Below are 22,473 nucleotides of genomic sequence, written 5' to 3'. Positions count from 1 at the left end.
TCAACTGGCAACCACTTGAAAACTGATTCCACCTCCTGCTTCTGTTTAATCACACACAGGTAGCCAGACAGCAATAGCTCAGCCCTATTATTCCAGTAGAAGTGTCCCTCTCCACGAGCTAACTAAAGAGACAGCAATAGTTCAGCATTTCATAAGTCAAGGCAGTTTGAACTATGAAATTCCTCATGCATAAGAAAAAAAAATACCACCACCACCACTCAAATCCTGGCAACTGGCAGTCACAAGGAAAAGCAGTTTCCTTCCACTTTAAGCATGAACAGTTTAACACAGTAAGCAAACAACTGCTCTAGCTTCTCATTGCTGCTTTTTCTAATCTAATACACAACTGCTCTCCCAAGAGTCCAAATAAGTTGAGACACATACACCAAAAAAAAAAAAAAACAAACAAAAAAAAAAAAAAGCTGAAGGAAGACTTTAAAATGAAAACGGATATACATACAAAGAAAGGTAATAAAGAAATTATGTTTGTACGCTACTTAAAATGCAGCACATTAACAGGCATATACACATTTGTAGGAGAGGTAATGACACCTATTCTCTACATGTACACACGTGGCACCAAAATAAATATACCTGTGTTATCATCTCTTTTAGGTGCCAACAGGACTGTTCTACATGTTACTTTCTTCGTCTTTCCCAATTCCTCTACAAATCTCTTCCCAACAGACAGTTACAAAGAAATTACCCAACAAGACAACCAGTTTCCTTGACCTTCTCAAAAAAAGAAGAAGTAGTATTAAATGTAAACGGCCACATTCACACTCCTAGAATTGGTTCTTTCTGGTCATGTCTCATTTAAAGACTTTCAAAACTGCTACAGAGAATGAGAGAACGCAGCCCTCATTTCAAGTCAGTGAGAGACATTCCAACATATCTTCCCCAGCCATGTGTGAAAATCCCACCTACATACCACACTGATTATTCTGGGGCACAGATGCTATTTCAGGGGTAGAACTGAGATCAGAAAAGTGGCTTCCATTGCAGCTACTCCTGATTAATTAACTGTTGACAATCTGCTCCTTGGCAGCTGCCATAAAGGTTTTTCGTATCAGCTTCTTGTTTGAAATTTGCAGTTCCAGAGTAATTTTCAAACTAAAATCTAAAGGGGCTTCTTATTACTATTTGTCTAAAATTAGCACAGATGCACTTTTAATGGCATTTTAAATGCTTTTTTGGCATTTCAAAAACCTGAACATCTACCAGTTTCAACTGATCCACTGGTAGGTCCCATGTAGAATTTTCTGTCTCCTCAAACCCAGTAAGCTGACTTAAAAAAAGTGTAAAGACATCTCTCACAGGCAAAACCGTCTATGAATGTTGATGGAACTGTTCAAAGTGACTTCATCTCTGGCCCAGTTCCATAAACGTGGCATGAATTTGGGCTTCAGGTGTGTGGCATGAATATAGACCATTCAATTAACATTAACTTTGAAGTTTCTATTTTTATGTAAATGCATGAGCATCAATGCAATGCTTAAAAATACAATGTAAAAATATTAGGTAATACAGAACTTAGTTTCAGCAGCAACGCAAAGGAATTGCAACATAGCAGCATCTATAGTTCAAAAAAACAACTAAAATTCAACATCTTAACATTGCACTGTGCATCTCTAGTCAATCTTTGCATTTATTCACCTGTTGAATTCAATTGTTCAACCTGAGTTCTTCAGGAAAAAGTATTTCCAATGAATTTAATTTTACATTCAGCAGAATTTTGCTTGCCAGAAACATCTCTCTAATACACAGTGTGAAACAGAGTTGCCAACACCAGCTGACGTTAAACAAACCGCAACTCTCTACTGCCCAGCAATTAAGATTGATAAGAAGCCTGTGTTCTTCAGGACTTCTTTTCAAGTCTAACAGTAAGCTCTGGAATTGCCAGCCACTGAAGGTTTTTATGACTTTGCTTTTTATAAACGCATGGCCTAACAGGAGATAAGCGCTTTTGTGCACTTGGCTGGTGTTTGCCCATGATCAGGACTGTTGACTGGGGGTTTATTGCTGTGAAAGATGCCAACAGCACCCCAAGGACAGACTGGGACATTCCAGCACTTGTCAGAGAGCTGCCAGTTTCCCCCTAAATCAAACACCGCCGTGATTTCGCAGAGCCACAGCAGTGCTGATAACAGCTTTAGACTTGGATGCCAGGGGAGAGAGCAGCCAGATAGTGTTACTCAATACAGCCAGAACAAACAACCTACAACTTCAACTTGTGGGTCAGGGAAGAAGAAAGACAAAATCTTATCTGTGATACAGTTGTCGGCCAGTCCCTGATGCCACTGCCTTAACACATATCCCACAGTACCGCAAGCAAAGTGCTCTAAGGTAGGGGAGTAATATCAGGGCAGGGTAAACTCAGAAGTACAGACTTCTACCTATTTGTCTTGTCACTTTACCTTAGAGCCATGAATACTCCCACAGTACTAGATGCTGTAAAGATACAGGAGGTGTGAAGATCCCTGCCCTAGATTATGCTATAGTAACATCCACCCAGTTAGGTGCAGTCACTACCTCTGCCAAGTTCAGTGCCAGCTTTGGTCCCAGCACCAGCTAGAATTGTTAGTGCCCGCCTGTGCTAACAAGCTCTGCCTCTCCAAGGCTTTGCTAGCGCAGGTGCAACCCTACACTGTTGCAGCTATCTGACTTTTGGGCCAGAACCAACTCGCACCCTGCCAGCTGGAACAAGTGCAGGGTTTGAATGTATGTTCCCTCTACCTTCATCCTTAACACAGTTTTATCCAGCCTGATCTAGCAGTCACAGCTCAATTATAATCCACGTTTAGCTCTAGGAGAGCAGCAGAGACACCTGCAGCTTTTAAAACCATCTGGAACAGTACCAACTTTCTTAGAGATAATGAGATTTACTGGCTTTAGCTTTCTCTGCATATTTCATTCAGGTCCATGGGGTGTCGATAGAGCCAGCAGATTCCTCTCCTCTTCTGTATACAAAGTGACCCAAAGCAGCCAGCAAAGCTGACTCAGAGGAGTTGCAAGGAAGAAGTAAATTTACAGGCAGTCCTTATACCTTAGTATTTAGGCTATTTTTCTCCATTTCATTCCATGTATTCAAACTTACTTCAGCTCATTAATATAAAGTCGTCACAATTACACTTTGGGAACAAAAGCGTACATTGTCTAGCTTTCCCATGGCTATTTATCTTCCTTGCACTGCAAGAGCAGCACTTTCCCTGCAAGTACCCTGTAAAACACACTTCATTCTTCCCTACATTTATCATAACATAAATGCAAGAACAGGGAAAAGTGAAGAAACTACTTTCACCACCATAGCCTCTCCTAACTACCTAGGAAAACCACTTATTCAAAGCAGAGCTCAATTACTAAATACCTATTAAAAGACATGCCTTGTAATACTAGTTTTATTTTACAAGTTAGGTGCTAACCTCAGTGGTGCAGCCAAATTTTATTCTGGCTAATCATTTGCTGCCTATGGGGCACTTTACTCTAATTGATTTAATTTCTGCCTTCAGTTCCTGTCCTAAACCTGCACAATTTTCCCATGGCTGTGGTATCCTGCAGCCACTGGTGGCTAAAATTCAGTAGCATACAAAGTCTCACCTATACACCACATGGCTTGAGCATTTGAGAGGGGTGGAAGGGTGGGGACAAGGCAGAAAGAGGCACCACACAAAAAGGACAATGACAATGAAGTCTGCTTAACAAACATGTGGTGTGCGAGGGAGAGCGCGGCTGCCATTCCAATGAACACAGAGAGCACTTCATTTTCGCAACTAGAGAGAAGCATCCTCAGATTGCATTTGCTATGGGGGCAGAGGAAACCCAAGATACACATGGCTGTTATTTTCCTAGCACAGCAAGATTGCTTTTCTTTCTCCCTTCTGAAACTGCAATTGTCCTGAAGCCAGGTGCAGCCAGCACACCCACCACAAGTGGGACCAAGCTCTCTATTACTGAGTTTTGGATCATTAAGTAAGCTACTTTAAATGAAGCTCTATTGATTATTGTTTTTTCTCTAAACAGGTGGCAATCGAAACATGAGGAGCTTGTAAAAACATCCCTTTTAACAGAGGAGATATAATTGATAAAAACAAACATGAGGCATGACTAAACTTTTAAAATATATAAGATCAGTTGAACTACTACCAAGAAGGGTAAAATTTGAGTCAAATCTCATGCCTCTTGTACAAAGTTCCCATTTGTAAAAGGACAGAATTATGGCCTCCATCTCAATCATAAGGATTTTTACAAAGAGTTTGGTAACACTCAGGTTTATGTACACACATGCACATGTCTAGGTGAATACAGAAACACACAATCTGGAATGTCATGTAGCTTATTGCACAGAGATTTACCCGAGGTAAAAACAAACCAAAAATCCATTATTATTTCTTGATTCAGCTGTTGCAACAGACTTAATTTTCTTTTATTAAGTATCTGAATGACATTTTTGCCTTCATCTCCCTAAATTTTCATTGATAAAATTAACAGTTGAACATAGGCAAGCACTAGTTAAAAACATCTATAAAGTTTCCACGTGGGGAGGAGGAATCATAAAGGTAAAATTGAATAAATAATTCTTACATTTTATATGCTTTTTAAAATCAGAACAAAAAAAATTACTTAAAATAATACTTAGAACATGCATTTGTGGATTTTTTTTCTCCCCAAAATTTACACAGAAATGAAAAGAGGTTACTAAGTAGTAACCAGAGGTTTTAGAAATACATAAATTGCATGTACAATCCATCCATTGTAGATATACAGGCATCCCCCCATAAGCTGAGTAACACTGCAGCTTTGCCATATTTTGCGAGTGACCCCATGTGGTATTCCCTCTACTCAGAACACAAGTACATCTGATGAAAGGTTTGTCCTTGCTTTCAACTCCCTATCAAATACAAAATTCAGTGCTAACAAATTCTTGCGGGGAAAGTAGGAAAGAGAGTGGACACAGTGGAATTTCAGCATGTCAGAAGCCTTCAGCTCACAACAGAAAAACGTTATTACCTATTGTTAGAAATGGTTCTTGATAAACACTTCCAACTGGCAACTTCCACGTACTGAGTCCCACCCCACAGGCAAAACTTCGAGTCCTCCACATCAACAATAACCAGAGAACCGCTCCGTGAAGTACCACACAAGCTCCAAACAGAGCTGCAACAGCACAGAACTTGATAAAGGTAAGGACACTGCTCCAGGCCACCATTTGTCAGGTCACAAAAAAAGAAGACATTAAGATGTATGTCAAATTCTGGTGAATTTTGACAAAAGAAGGGTATGCAGTGTCATGAGAGATCTTAACATACTGCATTTAATTCACACCCCACAGACAGATTACTGTGTTCTTCAACCTCTTTCAGCTTCACACAAGTGACCTTGAGGATTATTGCGAAGGCCTGAGTTTATCTGCCATGGAGCACCATACAAGTGCCATGCCACCACATCTCTGTGACAACCAGCCAGTATCTTGTTAAAGTAGCTCCTGCACATGGGTACACCTCAGCTGGAGAAGCACCAGCCACTAGTGAGTCAAAGGCCACATGAGTTAACCCTAGTGACTAAGAGACAGAGCAACTGTTCACCTACTACAACACAACTCGTGATGCTGGGTAATCTGTCTTGACAAACCCATTAACCAGGTGAATTTCAAGGACACAATCGCTACTGTTAATACCTTAGAGATGGTTCATGGACTAACGGAGAGCCTAAAAGAGCCTCATAAAAATAGTCACATGCCATGAGGAAACAAGTACCGCTCATAAAATAACCTGCTGATAAAATGAGGCTCAAAGGCTGAGAGACACAGAATGCCCTTCTTAGGGATTTTCAAGGGCGCAGCTATCACCCATCACTTGTGGATGAGATCATTCAGCTCTGTTAAGTCCCAGATGGGTTGACACCTCCTTTCATGTCAAAACTATAAAGACCTTGCAATAAAACCTGTCGAGCCTGAGGTACAGGAGAATCTATTCAACAGTTGCTCAGCCGTGAGTCTGTCTATCTCCTACAAAGACAGGTACCAGAAAAGGGGTGAGAGTAAGCACAACAACAACAGCCACCACAAGAGAAAGAAGCACTCTGGAGAATGACAGAAATTAAGCAAATTATTTCTGGTAACTCTGTCCAAGATCCAGGCATGTGAAATCTGCTATCAAGGATAATAAACTAGCCGTTTCTCAAAAAGCTAGGAAACTACTTTTGAGATGGAAAAAGAAACAAAGTAGAAAACAGTAGTGAACAATGTAGACCCAACTTCATGTGTGCCACCAGCTGGAGGACAGCTCTAACAATCAAGATGCTCTTTAAACTTTCCATAGAGAGACCAAGACACAGATCCACTTCTCATGAGATACTCAAAGCATGCAAGGTTTCAGCAACAAGGCTGTCACTGCTAAGGATTCTGATGCCAAGAGAGTAAACGGAGACATTTCCTTTGATATCCTGAAACAATTGTCACTTTTCTTAGCTATTTGAGAAGAGCCACCCACCCACTGCAAACTGCTAGATCTCCATCAGCCACTCACTGTTAAATCAGCCTGTAAATTCAGATATGTTGGATTCAACTAACAATCTACAATATGTAACATTTCATCCCCAAAATCTTTGCCAGTTTCAACAGGAAGACAGAACTACCCAGATAGGAAAGGAACAGTTATCAGAGCAGCAATGCATTGAGAAGTCTTAAAATTTGACTCCATCTTGCTGTAATCACATTGGAATGATCAATAGAGGAAGCACTTAAACAGCACACAGCCTTTGAGTATCCATCCAGCCAAAGCCCCCAGAGTCAAAGGAATCTGGCCATCACAGGTAGTACAAAGGCCAGAAGATTACCTGCAGAGATGTCATCAACAGCAGAGAAGGCATATTTTGCAAACCTGTTCTCAAAAAACTCACAGCATGTTTTGGATTGAACTATTATAACACGAAAGGAACAAAGGTACTTCAGGGAAAGAAACAGAAAGGCTGGGGACAGAAAGGGCACCAGCCCTCCACTTCAAACACACACACTCCGAATGCAGGAGAATTCAAGTGCTTCAACATTAAAAAACTGCCCAGCTCTCAGGATCTACACATATTCTGTTTCCCCAAAAATAAGACCTACTCCAAAAACAAGCCCTGACATGATTATTCATGATTTTGAGGATGCTCAAAATATAAGGCCTACTGCAAAAATAAGCCCTAGTTACAGTTCACTAAAAAAGTCAATTTAAATAGTGCACAGGCAGCTATACATGTAAAAAAGTAATAAGTTTTGCAGTAAAAATTAATACAAGACCCTGTCTTATTTTCGGGAAAATGGGGTATTAATTTTGCAGTGTGAGTGCAGAATCCTGGACAGCCGTCCCGCAGCAAAATCGAAAATACCTAGGTGAACCCTGACAAATATTCACCTGGCCTGCACTTAAAGCCTTGCAGGGAGGAGATTCTACAGCCTTTCCAGGCAATGCAGCTCATTGCTCCATTATCCCTCCCATGCAAAAAGAGAAATTCAGAGTATGCTGCTAAAATCATTACTTTTAATCTAACTCATCTGAATATTAAGATCTTGTCCCTCCTAAGGCGGTCTTTTTTTTTTTTTTTAAGACTTCAAGTCATCCACCTTCCACTCTCCCACTGTTGTTTATGCTGAGCTATTGTTCCTCAGATCACAATATCATGTTTTCTAGTCCTTAGACAGGTCTTATTCTCCCTCAGACATGTCTTTTTTTTTTTCAGTTGCACTACACCTTTGCTGAAATACAGTACTCACAATTTCCATTTCCTATCCACAGAGCACCAATTTCATCAACAAACCATGTTAATAAGCAAACAAGGAAAGCATCAAGAATCTGATAAATTATACATATGACAACATTTAGGTTTCCTCTAGCCACAAACCTTTTTACTCCATCACAGTCTGAAATTAAATTGACAGATTATTGGATTTTGACCAATCCATGTTGACCCCTAACATATGACATATAAACTAAGAGACTGATTTCCTCCAAGTGCTTAGAAATCATTTGATTACTTGCTAGTTTCTAGCAGAATCCCTCAAGAGAAGAATCACATCCACTTTGCATACATATTTCAATAACAACAAACAGAAACCACATGCATTTTTCCTGAAATGAATGTTGTCTGTTTGAAGAGAAAGGCATTTGATATAAAAGTTTCCTCCAAAACAGGAGTCTACCTCAGCAGACGCTAATGGCTAGTATCAAAACCTGCTTGAATGTTATCGACAGTATTTTATATAAAATACATACGCTACTGTCCCTTTACTCTTGCAGGTACTATCTATTGAAAATTTCTAGACATTATGCTCTTTTCACAGTACAACACATTTTCAGTATGATGAATTCCTCAATTTCACTTTACTGTAAGACTTGATGAATATATGTTCCATATTAAAGCCACACAAAAAAAAAAAAACAACCTGTCACGGAAGTCATCAAGAGATAACCTGGTTTTACAATCAGAGTGCAACAAGCAACTCACATGCCCAAGAAGGCCTAGCATTAACCAAGTACAGCTACAGCCTTGCATTTACTGCAAAACCTGCAGAATCTGAAAGCCTTGTTTTCTCCCTCATTCTTGAATATTTTTTCTCATTTTTTACAGTTTAAATATATAGTTGTCCAAATAAGATCACAACATAATAGTAAATAAAAGCTACAAAGAAGCGTCTCAAATGAACAGAACTACAAAGGCATACAGATACCATGGCTGCGTAAGACAGATGTCTGTGCCTGCTGTACTTTACATACTGTCAAAAGAGGGAGCTCAGACTGTTTAGCGCTAGGAAGCTGGATGACCTCTTGACACAGAAAACATCAAGTGAGCAGGTTTGTTTTGTGTGAAGTGCTGAGCTAATCCATTATCAATACTTTCTGGGCCACAGATAACAGCATAGAATCATATGAAGTTTAGTCACACTATGGATAAAGCCATGCACATTTATTTATTTGCTCATTGTCACGTTTGACTGCATTTCAGTGTCTTTAAGACAGGAGAGAAAACCAAATCAAATAACCTCAATTAGATCTACTTAGGACAAATATTAGGAAAAAAATACTAAGTATTTGCTGAAGTTTGTAAAGGACAGATAGTCTTCATTCTACAGAATACATACACTGCTGATTCTTAACACAATCAGCACAGGGTGTTCTCTTATTTTGAGGCCACAGGATGGAAGATCTTTCTTCTTATCTCTGTCCCCCATCTCCATTGCCTTGCACAGATAATTGTGCAGAGACATTTGAAGGCTGTAAGTATGAGATTAGCAGCAGCAGCTGTTTCCTGTATGCATTCTCCTTTGCTCTACTTGTCATCCTCCTTACAAGAGATGGGGCACCTTTACTTCAGCTCTTAGCTGGACTGTGGTGCCCTCAAGGGTTATTACGAAAAAGAATAGCCCAACCAATTCCAACCCATTTTCAGACAACACAGTTTTGCTGGGAAGGGGATAGCTGCTGCAGGAACAGATACTTTGAAGGTATTATAATTCCTTACTGAGCAGAAGGAAGACACTTTCACTACAAAGACTGCAGCCTTTGTTGTACTAGGGATGAGCAAGGGCTCTATAATCTTTGCCACCAGTGCAATGCCTCTGCTATTAAACCTGGTGTCTTTGAAGAGAAGCCAGGGAAGTAACCTGGTGGATGACTTATATTCTGTTCTCAAACTGTGACTCAATTTTCTTCCATATCAAATTCATATAAAATTATATTATATTAACATTGCAATGAAAAAATATTGTTGAAAGTTAAAAAAAAAGTTGAATGTATCCCCAAGACTTCAGGGTCTACATTTGCAGAGGAAACGAGTGACTTCTGAACAGTGGAGTTATACACGTCCAAGCCAGGGCAACCCTCTGTGCCCAGTCAAGAGCGCTGCCTGACAGCGAGCAGCGAATTGCAAGTGTGACCACTCTGCTCTAAACAGAGGGGACAAATCTGTGTTCTTGCCCAGTGTAGAACACATGCAAGTAGAACAGAGTAGGACCATTTATTTTTAGATATCTACAAAAAAAACCTACAGGTGAGATAATGAAAAATCTGTGTATATGTATTACATAATTTAACATATTTACTGCAGGCAAGAGACAACAGCCATATGGACAAAGTTAAAAGATCATACAGAATTAGCACCAGAAAAAAAACCCCTTATTTTAAATAAAATAAATTTAACTGAGTTCTACACATCCTGTGAACAATGTCTGGCAAGTAATTTTAATTGGCCTAATTTTGGAGATATATATACAAATTTTTGTCTTTACTACTTGGTCCTTGCCTTTTATTTTTACTAGGTGCTCCCACTGGAAAGCAAATATCTACTTATATAGTGAAGTTAAACACATGACGATCATTACTTGCAGAATCAGAAGAGACATTACTTCAACAAATGTTGAATACTTTGTTCTGTTTTGGGCCCCTCATCATAAGGACATTGAAATACTATAGAGAGTGCAGAGGAGGGTGACAAAGCTGGTAAAGGGCCTGGAGCACAAGTCTGATGAGAAGCAGCTGAGTGAACTGGGGCTGTTTAGCCTGGAGAAAAGGAGGCTGAGGGGAGATCTTATCGCTGTCTACAACTACCTGAAAGGAGGTTGTACCATGGAGGGTTTTGGTCTCTTCTCCCAAGTAACACGTGATAGGACAAGAGAAAATGGCCTCAAGTTGCACCAGGGGATGTTTAGATTGGATATTAGGAAAAAATTCTTCCTGGAAAGGTTTGTCAGGCATTGGAACAGGCTGCCCAGGGAAGTGGTGGAGTCACCATCCCTGGAGGTGTTTAAAAGGCGTTTAGACAAGGTTCTTAGGATCACGTTTTAGTGCTAGAGTTAGGTTACGGTTGGACTTGATGAACCCAAGGGTTTCTTCCAACTGAAATGATTCAATTATTTTATTACACTTTCTATTATTGCAAGAGAAAAAGTATGCTCTATTTTATTCATGGTGTGTTAGAGTAAAGCTAATAGATGGTAAACAAGAGCACAACCTGTTAGGATAAACAAAGATACAGATTTTCTACTACTTCAAGATCTTAGTTCACTAAGAATGATACATTTCTCATTTGAAGTAAGCACTAGCCAATATTTATAACAAAATATTTACTTAGGAGTAAAACCTTTCAGTTTTCTATTACAAATATGACAAAATTTTATTGTCAATTGACATATCCTAAGTCCATTTGCATTGGCAAAACACATATGAGATTTATGCTCCTACTGAAAACTTTAATATGAAATTCAAAGATCAGGATCAATATTTGCAGAAGCAGAAACTTTAAAAGATGCAGAAACCTTGTCCTAGGTTTATTTTGGCTTTGGCTAACATTTTTCTTAAAATATTTTAATATCAAATTGATTGTGAACAACATATGAGAAAAACTAGAAAGACCCACTCTAGGCACAATGCTAGGAATACCTAAAGGCAACCTAATGATATGCAGTATAATTTTCTATTTTTGGTAGTTTATAGCTTTCAAAAGAATAAAATTCAAAAGGCTGCAGCTTTAGTGCTTTTTGTATTCCTTGCATGAAGTCCCACACATAGACACATGCTTCTCTTAAATTCCAAAAGGATTCATCCAGTTTCGGGAAAACGTTAAGGCAGTTCAGAATAAAAACTTGCTTTTGTCATAGTGGTTGTCCTAAGCTTTAAGAAGTCATTGGCTTCCTCAATGCCTGCCCATTTTTTAATGTAATTTTTTCTGGATTCTAAGTTTTCTGTTGTAAAGTGTGGGTGTTAGAGGTCTTAACTGTCATTTAAGAAATTTGGGGTTTGTGAGGTTTATTGTCATTGTTTTCTGTTTGTTTCAGTTTTGTTGTTAAAACAAAAAAAAAAAAGTACTTACACTATACCCACACATTAATGCAGGCCCTGATTTGCACTGTGTGCAAATTCTTACAGCAACTTGAACACAGCTGTTACTTTACTATTCTGTACCACTCATGGGAAAAAGACAAAGACAAAAATTCATGTGTCCTCAAAAACTGATCATGCCAGACAAGGCAAAAGTTCATACCAAGGACCTCTCGTCCTCCAGGTGTGCACAAGCTGCTGGTCAACAAAAACTACTTGATTTAGAGTAGCTTTAGAATTTCTTATTTAAAAACAAACAAACAAAAAAAATCACTGCTAAAAACATATATAAAATATTAAGTTTGACTCGTATAGCATTGAACACTCCTCCTCTTAATTTAAAAAAAAAAAAAAAAAAAAAACGCACACATATATCTTTCTGGTAGGAGGTAAAATACAGTAGCTACTACCATAGTAGAAGCTTGTAATATATGTACTCTCCCATTATTACTGCTGGTATTATAATGGTTCTCACAGGTGATTATGCCAGATGAAGCATGACCGTATGAGGAGAGCTAGTACCTTACCTTAAAACTCACTAATTTACACATTCTTCTTCTGTAAGTCAATCTATCAATCAGGCTTATTTGCACCTGGCAACTTTCCAACACATTTGAAACTTGTGTTGGACCTCTTGGTGTCAGGCAGAAAACACCTTGCCCCCAACAAGACCCTATTTTCCATCTGGAACTGAACGAGCAAGTGTTCACAGCTTTTTTGTTCAGCCACTAATGCACATTAAACAATCTATTAACACACAAAATTAATGAGGTACTGCCAAGTTTAAAGTCAGCAAAGATCTGTGCCTGTGCATAGTTCCCTACAGCATGTGTTGGCATTGTTGTTTGTAATACATCCAGTGCTCAGACATTTGGAGCCCAGCCTAATTAGTTCACTGCAACTGAATCTCAACTCTAGCCATGATTCAGCCACAATGAAAGTTTTAAAAGAGGCCTATCTACACAGCCTTGCACGTTTTTTGCCTGGCACGTGAAAAGCCAGGGCAAGGCAGCGTGCCAGAACTGCCCAACCAACCATTTGACAGATATACGGAAACGTGAACACTGCACTTACTGGTTTTCCTAAGATTATTCATGTGCAACTTCTAAAAGTAGAATAATTCTTTTCCTGGAGGAAAGCAGACATCAGAGGACTCAAAAAGTTATACTGGAAGGACGATAGGAAGAGAAAAGGCTTACCTCCAGAAAATCTTGCCAAAATTTTACATAGTTATAATTTTTATGTGTGCCTTCCACGGAGTTGTTTCTCCACTCCACTCAGTGGAGTATTAGCACTCAGAAGTTTACAGCTTTCTGCTTCCATCAGTTATTCAAAAACCTAAATATCAGTACAATTACAAAGTCTTTTTTTGCCCCACACAACTCCCTTCCCTCAAACAGCTTCTCTGCCTGTGGACCACACGTCAAGACAAGGTTTTTTTCAAGTAGCTGACCATATCATGCTATGCGTTTCAGAACAGAAATCAATCTTTTCTAATTATTGCTAAAGATACTGTGTGCCTTCAAAAAGTATTTTAATTAAAAGATACTTAGCTTTCCACCTTCCTTTCCCTTCAACAATCAAAATATGCTTCCAAAATAATTTTCGTGCAGCAATCATTTAATGCAATAAATTATACAAAGATGGTGATCCAGCCAAAGTGACTTCCAGGCATTAACTACTAGTGGTTGACATTGAAAGGATCTGGTTTCCAATATTGCTTTTCTTTCTGATGACAGTCAATTACAAAGTAAACTTGGATTATTTTTTTTCATTTGTAGTCAAATATGCAGTTATTAGGATCTGCACCTCTTATCCTGAGAACTTCTACTGTCCCACTAGGAGAGAGAAATGGGGACCCCTCCTGACCTGTAACCAGGCTGTTACTCCTGAGGTCTTTTTGGCACAGACTTGCACTGGTATCAGGCTTGGGACAGCCAGACAGCCCTCAGCAAAAATGAAACTTCTGTCAAGTCACAGACTGGACACACGGCACAAGGCAAGAGTGGAAAACTGCATACTGGCCAACCCAAACACTATCTCCATCACACAAGTCCCAGAGAATTACTTTCACACAATACTGTAGCTAAGGGGCTGCACAGTGGCATGCACCAGGGAAGGGGGGCAGCAAAACCTTTACGTCACTTCTCCAACTCACCTGTATCCAAAATCTGCCAAAACTTTAACATCTGGCTAATGAGCAAACAGGGCTGTCCCTGCAACAGCAACTCCTAAGCATTAGCACACTGCCTTAGATGTATGACCAGCTGTGATAATAAGACAGGCAAAAGGTCTCCCCTCTTCTCTAGGAACGTGTAAAGTTCGCTTTCCAATCCCTTTTTGTCTCACATAAAAGTGTTACGAGGCATATTGTAGTGCTAGGTTGCGAAAACGTTCCCTCTGCTGCAAATTAAAATGCTGGACTGTGGAGTAGGGCCAAGGCGGGGGGGGGGGGGGGCGGTGGAGGAAGCTGAAAATATCACCTTGTTTTCACTTAATTTTTCCCAATTTTAGTCCTCGAGCAGGTGTGAGACCTGAAAGATCTATATAAACCACAGCACTGCTGTAGCACACCATGCTCTTGAAAACATGACAAAATGGCACATTTTCATTATTACAATTGTATCCAGCATGAAGGTATGGCAGTACCAGGTTCCAGTAATACTAATAAGTACTAAATGCTGACTGCAAGCAACAGGAGCTCATAGACAAAAGTCATATAGAAATAAACCAAACATTTTTTCACATCAGCCTCTGCATGACAAGCACAATCTCTCTCTCAAACATGCCAAAACGGGGGGCCAACTTGACCTCAGCTAAACTACTTCTGTCTCAACAAAACAAAAAAATATGAACCTGGGTCTTCCTGCAACTGACTGCAGCAGAAAGTACATGACTGTAATAAAATTATCTCTCTTTTCTCCCACTTCAAAAAGTCATGCTTATTTTAAAAGCGACATTTAAATCCTCCAAAATAGAAGTAATAACCTAAAAGTCTGACTCTAAGCCACAAAAATCTCTAAACATCCCAGTGTGTGTGTCCAAAACTTACTACTTTGTATGTGTTGACCCTCCTTTCACTCAGTTCACTCAGTCTGAAAGAAAACTTACAGTCATGTGTGAGCACATGCGCACTCTAATTATTTCATGGGTCTTTTTCTCTCCTCAACAGTTTATACACTGAGTATGATCCAGTAGGTTTGGAAGCATGTTTGCAGTACATTTGGAAACATGACAAAAATAGGATTTTAAGCTGTGCTTCTTCCTCACAGTACTATGTAAACACTGCATTGCCTTTAATAATTGATTACTGTAAGTCCTGATACACATGCAACTGGAATATTCTATCTACCCTTGCTTCTTATCTTTGCATGCGTACACACAGAGCCACGCTTCTGAGAGTTTGCCTGCTTCTAGAGACCAGTCTCCCAAATCTTAACCATCAGCCAGTCCAAGCTTATATAAACATCTTGGGATTCAAACAAACTCAATGACAATCATTGCTGATTAAACCAAACACATACAAAAGCAAAGTAAATTGAACCAGGTACACACACGCAATGATAAGATAGAAACTGATTATTTTGCATGGCAACAAAGGAGAGCTGCCATACCAGAACAAACCAATGGTCCACTGGTTTCCAAATTGCTCCCTCTGGTAACGGACAACACAAGGAACGTGGGAGTCAACATGCAGCGTACGTTGCCAGAAGCCACCATTTGCAATACTGAGAACAAGAGAAATCACCAGAAAGCTCACAACTTAAGTTTTATCAGGCACATTTTGAGATGTTTCACTTTAAATTACTTAGAAGAGTGAGAAGAAGCTCTTCCCTCGTGCACTTAAATCTAAAATGATTTTTGAAAATATCTGAAGACTTCACTTATTCTTTATAGTCATTTCCAACACTGGGATAGAGTCTCAGGACTTCAGGCCATTATAAGGACAGAATTTAAGCTTCTTTTGTTTCTTCACGTTGCCTGAAAACTTGATTCATTAAGGGCACAGAACATTTCACCTCTCAAAGCCACTATCCCAAGGTGCACTAGTATGATAAGTGCGATAAGATGCCCTAGCTCTGAAGGTCATTGAGAACAGAGGCACTCAGTCATTTCCTACCTCTGACAGCCAAGGGGGTTTGGTGGCTCCAGCATAACCTTGCCATATGGCCTAAGCCATACCACAGGACAAGCTCTTTATTGCAAAATTGAAGTTTCCAAGCAACCACCAGTCGTGCTTGCAGAAGCCACACATCGTACATCTTCAGCTATCAAGCACAATTTACTTGCACTGTTAGAATTAAGTGTATGTATACTATATACTTCATATATTTAGATTAAATTTAATACAGCATCATATCAAGCCATGTAGCTGAAATAAAACTTTCTGTCATTTCCACTAGAAGTTTTAAGGCATTTTTTTTGACTGGTAAAGTATTAGCCAATTCTCCTTCCCTTCTCCCCACAAAGACTATTTCCACAGCCTATAAAAATCTAGTATAAAAGAGGTATAATAACTCATTTCTTATTCTGCTCACTTGAGCTGTTTCTGCTGTTTGGTCTGAGCAAATGAAGGCACCTCTCAGAAGAGACGTCTACAGAGTTCAACTGATTTATCGGCAACTGTGATATCAAATTATTCTGGAAGACTAAAAACATCAGCAAGAGGGAAAGAATATACATTTTTCATCTTGGAAAACAGGTATTTCAGCTACTTTTTGAAAGAAATAACAATTCAGAAGTATAAATAGGTCATTTGCCTGACCTAGTACAGCAGCCCTCCATTGCTGTACAAGGTAGATAATCAGATTCCATCCAACAGATCAGAGGGTACACAAGGGGCTTTGCTGCACACCAAAACATATAGCAATCTAAACAATATGAAACAAGCACAGCAACATAGAATCTGTAGATTAAAGCTTAGTGCTCAACTTCCCTTTTCTAAATATTATAATACAAAGCTGAGGAAAATCAGTTTGGAATATCAGTTCTTGGCTGTTAGTATTCTAGATACCACTGACTGAGATTCCTGAGCAGGAAAAGGGTGTGACAAGCAATCAGTAGATGTAGCTCTTATCGCTTGATAAACACTGTTTAAACAACCAGCCAGAGATACAGGTCCAAAACAAGTTACATTTACTATTACAGGAGTTGCTTCTAAATTAATCATCTCAGCATATAATTAAGAACGCAGCCATACACCCCACACAACATAGAGCAGTGCAATAGATAGAAAATTAAGAAGCCTGCAGTGCTCCTTGCTCACATCTTTGGGCTAGATCTTAGCCAGGACCTCTACTCAGCTTCAGTCTTCATGCCCTCCCTGATTTAACGCCACTCCTGTTCCCTTTCCTTTCCCCTCCAAACCTTTAAGACAGTGACTGAGACCTCCCTGGCAGCTGAAATCCCCAATAAAGCAGGAGGGAGGCAGAAGAGGGAGTCGCAAAAAGGCAACAGGCAAATAAGATTGGTCTCTTAAGCTCACTTTGGTAGGAAAGACAACTATTAGGGTCCTTGCACACCACAAGGTAAAACCCAGCTTAGCTCTCTATGAATGTCTGCACGCTGACAGCAAAATAATCAAATTACTTCCTCTCGATGGAGAGAACTGAAAGCATGACGGTGGGGGAAGGGTCTCACAACTCTAGTCCTTTCTAGCTCTGCAGTTCACTTGCAACCAAATGCTTGCCAAAACACCTGCAAAAAATCAGGTCCCATGCCTTCTCCAGAGTAGAGACCGAGACACAACAGCTTCTCTGGATCAAACTGTCTGCTTTGTCAGTTGATTTTAGTAACAAACTCCCGGTTTCTAGCAACTATTAATCAACCAAAACTCAGCATCTGGCTGGCAGCGGCTGTACTCAAAAAGTGCATTCCTTGGTGCAGCAGAAAGCAAGCATCCCAGGAAGTTGCTTTGGGAGCTCAGTAAGCAAGAGAGTTGGAGAAATATGGACCAAAGATCAGTAACCTGAAATATTTTTTAACAGGCACAAAGAGTGCAGGCTTATCTACCAGAGAAATAAGAAGCTGGGATGGCTGAGGACAGTACAGACTCAGTTCCCTCTGCTGGTGGAAATTAGAGTGAGGCTGCCTAAAAATACACACATGGTATTTGCAGATTGGCTTGCAAGAGTCATAGGAGAGTGTTAGTAGCCTTTTCTGTCTCTTCAGTGTCTTAAGAGAAGGAATTTACACAATACATAGCAAGGGGCTTGAGAATATTTACTGCCACTATCATTCACCATTGCATCAAAAGAGCTCTTCTAAAAAGAGGGGAAACGTCAGGACTAACACACCATGGATAAGTGTGTATCGGGGGGGAGAGACAGGCTATGAGTTCACATATATATTGGGGGGAAAAAAGGTTAAAATTCAGGCTAGAATGTTAGGTAGGTAAAGGGATCTCACAGTTATTTTTAAGGATTTTCCTAGAGCCACCGTTAAGGTTTAGAGAAGATTAGTTAAGATATTGAACATTATTTACTGTCACTTATATACATAATTTGAGACACCTGAGAGAGGTCAGAAACCATAAAAGATGGCTGCCTAAAACTCCGTTTTAGAGGAAAAAAACCCTCCTATTCCTGAAAGTGTTTTACATTGTGCAATCACAACTATTAGACACTTCATCATTATGGCCATTAGCTGTTTTGTCATCTAATGGCACTATCATAATGCTAAAGAGAATGGAGCCCACAATTATCTCAGCAGCTGCACACAGTCATTTCCCAGTTAAATACATTTGAGATGACAGCTGTTTTCCCCCCACTAAAATAAAGTTGGTACCACTTACCTGACTACCTAAAGACTCCTCAAATGTGGAATATCAGCATGCAATCCTGAACTGACTTAGAGTAACGGTCGTTTAGAATTAGAATTTTAAATCAGATAGTATTTTTAACAAAGTATTTTGTCTTAGGGTTTTGATCACAAAATGTCTTTAACTCTAGTTGTTGTAATAAGCATACATGTTATTACATATACAGACATATGTGTTTGAGCGTGCATATAATAAAGACACCACAATTCCGCCTGACCTTGTTACCTACATTTGTCATATTCAAACTGCTCAAGGGTCATGCAAGCCTTTCCAACAACTCGACTGAAAAGCGTTAATTTCTGAGGGAGGCACTTGTTAAGATGCTCATACACCACAGACCTACCATGCACTGGGTCAGGGTGGATGCTGTGCTCCATACTGTTACACCAAAAGCAGTTTTCAACTTGCCTGCACTGAAGCAGCTTTGGCATCCTCCAAACATCGTTGTCCTCCTTCCTGTCTCAAAATATCAGCGATAGCGTTTGAACCCCATCAGACAAGGAGTTAAGCAGAGGGCAATAAAAGAGGCAAGAAAAAGGAGCATCACCTGTCTCTCATCCTCTTCCAACAGGGCTGCAACACTGATAACACATCTACTCAAACAGAAACAGGTGCTGTGCAGACAGCTAGAAAATCGGGAGTCACCGCATTAAAAATTACTAAACAATGGATGACACTGTTAAGTACTTCATTTCCACACTCAGAATTAAGAATTTATTTCAACTCCCATGATTACTTTCACAAGAAAATTGCCTGAAGGCAGCTCCTGTTCTACCTGATGTATATACCTGAGAGCTCCTGAACTGAAATACAGCATTTCCGTTTAAAATAAGAGAAACTTTTCCCTGGAGTGTGAGGGTTTTTTTTGCTTCACACCTGACAGAAGGGCGGGGGGGAAATCTATATATGTTAAAAAAGAAAAAAAAAAAGGCGGTTCAGAAGACTGTATCTGCAAGGTGTTCAAGCCTTGAGCACGGGGCTGGTCCGCAAAGCACCGCGACCGAGGGCAGGTCCGGGGCTGCCGCTCTCCCGCCTTCGCGGCGAGGACGAGCCCCGTGAGAGGAGGGGGACACGGCGGCGCTCAGGGGCCGCCACCTCCCCGATCAGGGCCAGCAGGCAGGCGTGAGGCGCTGCCCCGAGAGCCCCTCGCACCGATGGCTGCACCAGGAGACGGCTTCCCCGCTCCGGGCAGCCGCGGCTCGGCGCGGGCAGGGACGGGACAAGCCGCTGTAACGGGAGCCCGGCGCGGAGCAGGTGGGCCCGGCGGGGAGCGGGGCGGGTACTCACACGGTGAAGTGGTACACGAAGCACTTCCAGCCCGTGGGCCGCTCCAAGAAGTTGTAGACCCTGCCCTGGACGTGGCTGCGGCTCAGCAGGGGCTTGCGGAGGCTATAGATGGAGAACCGGGGGTCGAGGCTGACAGGGGGCCGCGGGCAGTCGGCGTTCACCAGCACCACCTCGTTCTTGAGGCGCTGCGGCCGCTCCGGCTGCGGGGCGCTGCCCGCCGGCGGCTGCCCGCCCTGGGCGTCGGAGAGCGGGGCGTAGTGGGCGTTGGGGGTGTTCTCGGCCAGCTCCAGCGCCGAGGGCTTCTTGCTGAGCGTCAAACTGCCTTTCCTGGGCAGCGACAGCCGACCCAGGCTCCGGCTCTTCTGCTCGCCCGGGGGGGAGCTGGAGGACATGGCTGGGGCAGCGCGGGGAGGCCGGGCGGTGCGGCGGTGTCAGGGCTGCGCTGCCCCGGGGAGCTGCGGACCGGTGCCGGGCGCCCTCTCCCGCCGCCGCTGGCCTGGCCCCCTCGGGGGCGGCTCCGGCCGGGAAAGGTGAGGGGAAGCCGAGGCGGGGGCGGGCCCAGCCCGGCCCGGCCCGGCCCGCAGTCCCGGTGCCGCCCAGCGGGAGGCGATGCGCTGCGATGAGATGCGCGGCGGGAGTGGCGCTGCCTCAACGAGGGAGCCCGGGTGTCCCCTCAGTCGCACCTGCTGCAGAGAGAGCCCTGCTCGTGGGACCCGGAGAACACGAGGCGGGCAGCGAGACCCAGCTGGAGCCTTGGCCCCCTCTCCATGTCAGGCCACCCTCCTCCTTGCTGACCTCGAGCGTTTTCACCTGTCCCCTTGTCACCAACGTGGCTGCGCAGAGGTGGCCTTTTGCCTTTGCAAGGCTTAGTGTGCTGGTGATGGGGTAGGGGCCAGGAAGGAGCCTGCCAGTTCCTCAGGTGCCTAGCAGGTTTTCCCCACCTTCTCAGCCTGCTCAGCACCTCTGGGGACTAAGTGCTCCAGCAAGTGTTTCCCAGGCCTGTGGCCTGTCTGTGGCTTGAGCTCCTGGGGCACACCTCAGATTTAAGACCACCAGAGCCTTCAGGGCCTGCTGCTCTGTCTCTTTCTGCAGAATTTTGGCACCTGGGAGCAGCAGAGCTCTGCTGGAGTTGGGATCCTCCAGGAGGTTCTTTTTAATATAAATAACAAGAATAACTGCCTGGCCAACAGACCATGCAGTCCCCGGTGTTACTGTAACATAAGGGAGCAAACAACTGAGTAATTGGGCAAATTGTAGTACACAATATACAGTTCTGCAGACTTGCATCCTCTACAAGTTGGGTCTCTCACCAAAAACATTTTGTCTTTGTGGAAGGCTGTGTGTGTTTGGCCATTAATAACGGGTTATTTTAAGGGCTTGGATAACTCCTGTGTAGTGGAGTCAGTTATGACTTACTTACTTAACTGTGGTGTGAATCGATTTGTCATGGTAATAAGAGCCTTTGTTATACCAATTAGTTAACAATTTCTATTCCCAGAGCAAAAGAGGAGGGTGCTTTTTGCTCTGGAGTGCTGGGTTTTTTCCTTCTACCCCAAAATAGAACAGAACTAGTAAGAGCTATGTTGAGTTCATGGTTGATACTGGTACTCAGACAAGAATGTTGCAGGAAGATAAGGTGCTAAATAAAGTTAAACAAAAACAACCCTGCTAATTGCAGTTCCATTCTAATGTCAGGCTGCACATATGATAGGGGAGCTGGACGCGATCCTACACTACTGTAAACAAACAAGACTATAGGCTCTTGGAAAGTCCTAATTTACACCCGTGGAGGATCTGTCTCCTTCTTGGAATACAAAACCAGAAATGTTTAAAAGAGAATTTGCAAAAGTTGTTTCTAAACTAACAATGTACTAACCAGGCTTTTCCCCTCTCCAATAGAGCAGGAATAGCAAACCAGCTTAATAAAAACAGAATTTCAAAGGAAACCTTCCCTGCATCTGGTCAAAATAGAGCCAAGTTTCTCTCTTTTGAGAACTTTTTCATTCTTGCAATAAGCCTGCAAGAAAAATGACTAATGAAGGAAAGAATGTCATTGCTACCCTTGAAGGCTCACTGTTTGAGGACTATTCTGATAAAGTCTTGATATTAAAGTTAACAAATGTGTTTCTTTATGTAAGTGTTCCACTTTATTTTAAAGACCAACATATTGTCTAGGTTATACAAAACCTTATGCTGGAGCCAGCTGGAAAACATAATTTACAGAGTTTAGCAAAAACAAGAGGCTGTATGTTAACATGTACATTATGTTCTTCAAAAACTGCAAAATCTTTAAAAAATATTGTGGCATTTCTGTTGTTATTTATCCCTTGATTAAGAAAACAGAGAATAAAAAACTCAATACATCTGAACCCAAGAAAACGGAATTTCTGTGTTACTTATGCAATTTCCTTAAAAAAAAAAAAATAGAGAAATACTATGTACTTACATAGCTAAGCAGGCAAGGAAATTGTTAAGATCTAAACCTGATCCTCAGTGTTCAATCAGAAAGTGTTC

At 41.5% G+C, this 22,473-nt stretch overlaps 1 protein-coding gene across 5 annotated transcripts in view; it reads right to left on the bottom strand.

Moving 5' to 3' along the window:
- Window positions 1-20,490, bottom strand: part of KCNQ1 (potassium voltage-gated channel subfamily Q member 1) — a 352,862-nt gene extending 332,372 nt beyond the window's left edge. The window contains exon 1 of one of the 5 annotated variants that reach the window (XM_065065175.1): window positions 19,960-20,490. In XM_065065175.1, coding sequence (XP_064921247.1) covers window positions 19,960-20,351 — 392 coding nt within the window. In that variant the 5' untranslated portion in view covers window positions 20,352-20,490. The remainder of the gene's footprint in view (window positions 1-19,959) is intronic. The other 4 variants (XM_065065177.1, XM_065065176.1, XM_065065178.1 and 1 more) reach the window with 4 other exon arrangements.
- Window positions 20,491-22,473: the final 1,983 nt, after the last annotated feature.

Source organism: Columba livia, chromosome 5, assembly GCF_036013475.1.
Source record: "Columba livia isolate bColLiv1 breed racing homer chromosome 5, bColLiv1.pat.W.v2, whole genome shotgun sequence".
Taxonomy (NCBI): domain Eukaryota; kingdom Metazoa; phylum Chordata; class Aves; order Columbiformes; family Columbidae; genus Columba; species Columba livia.
This window is presented reverse-complemented; position numbering and strand designations above follow the sequence as displayed.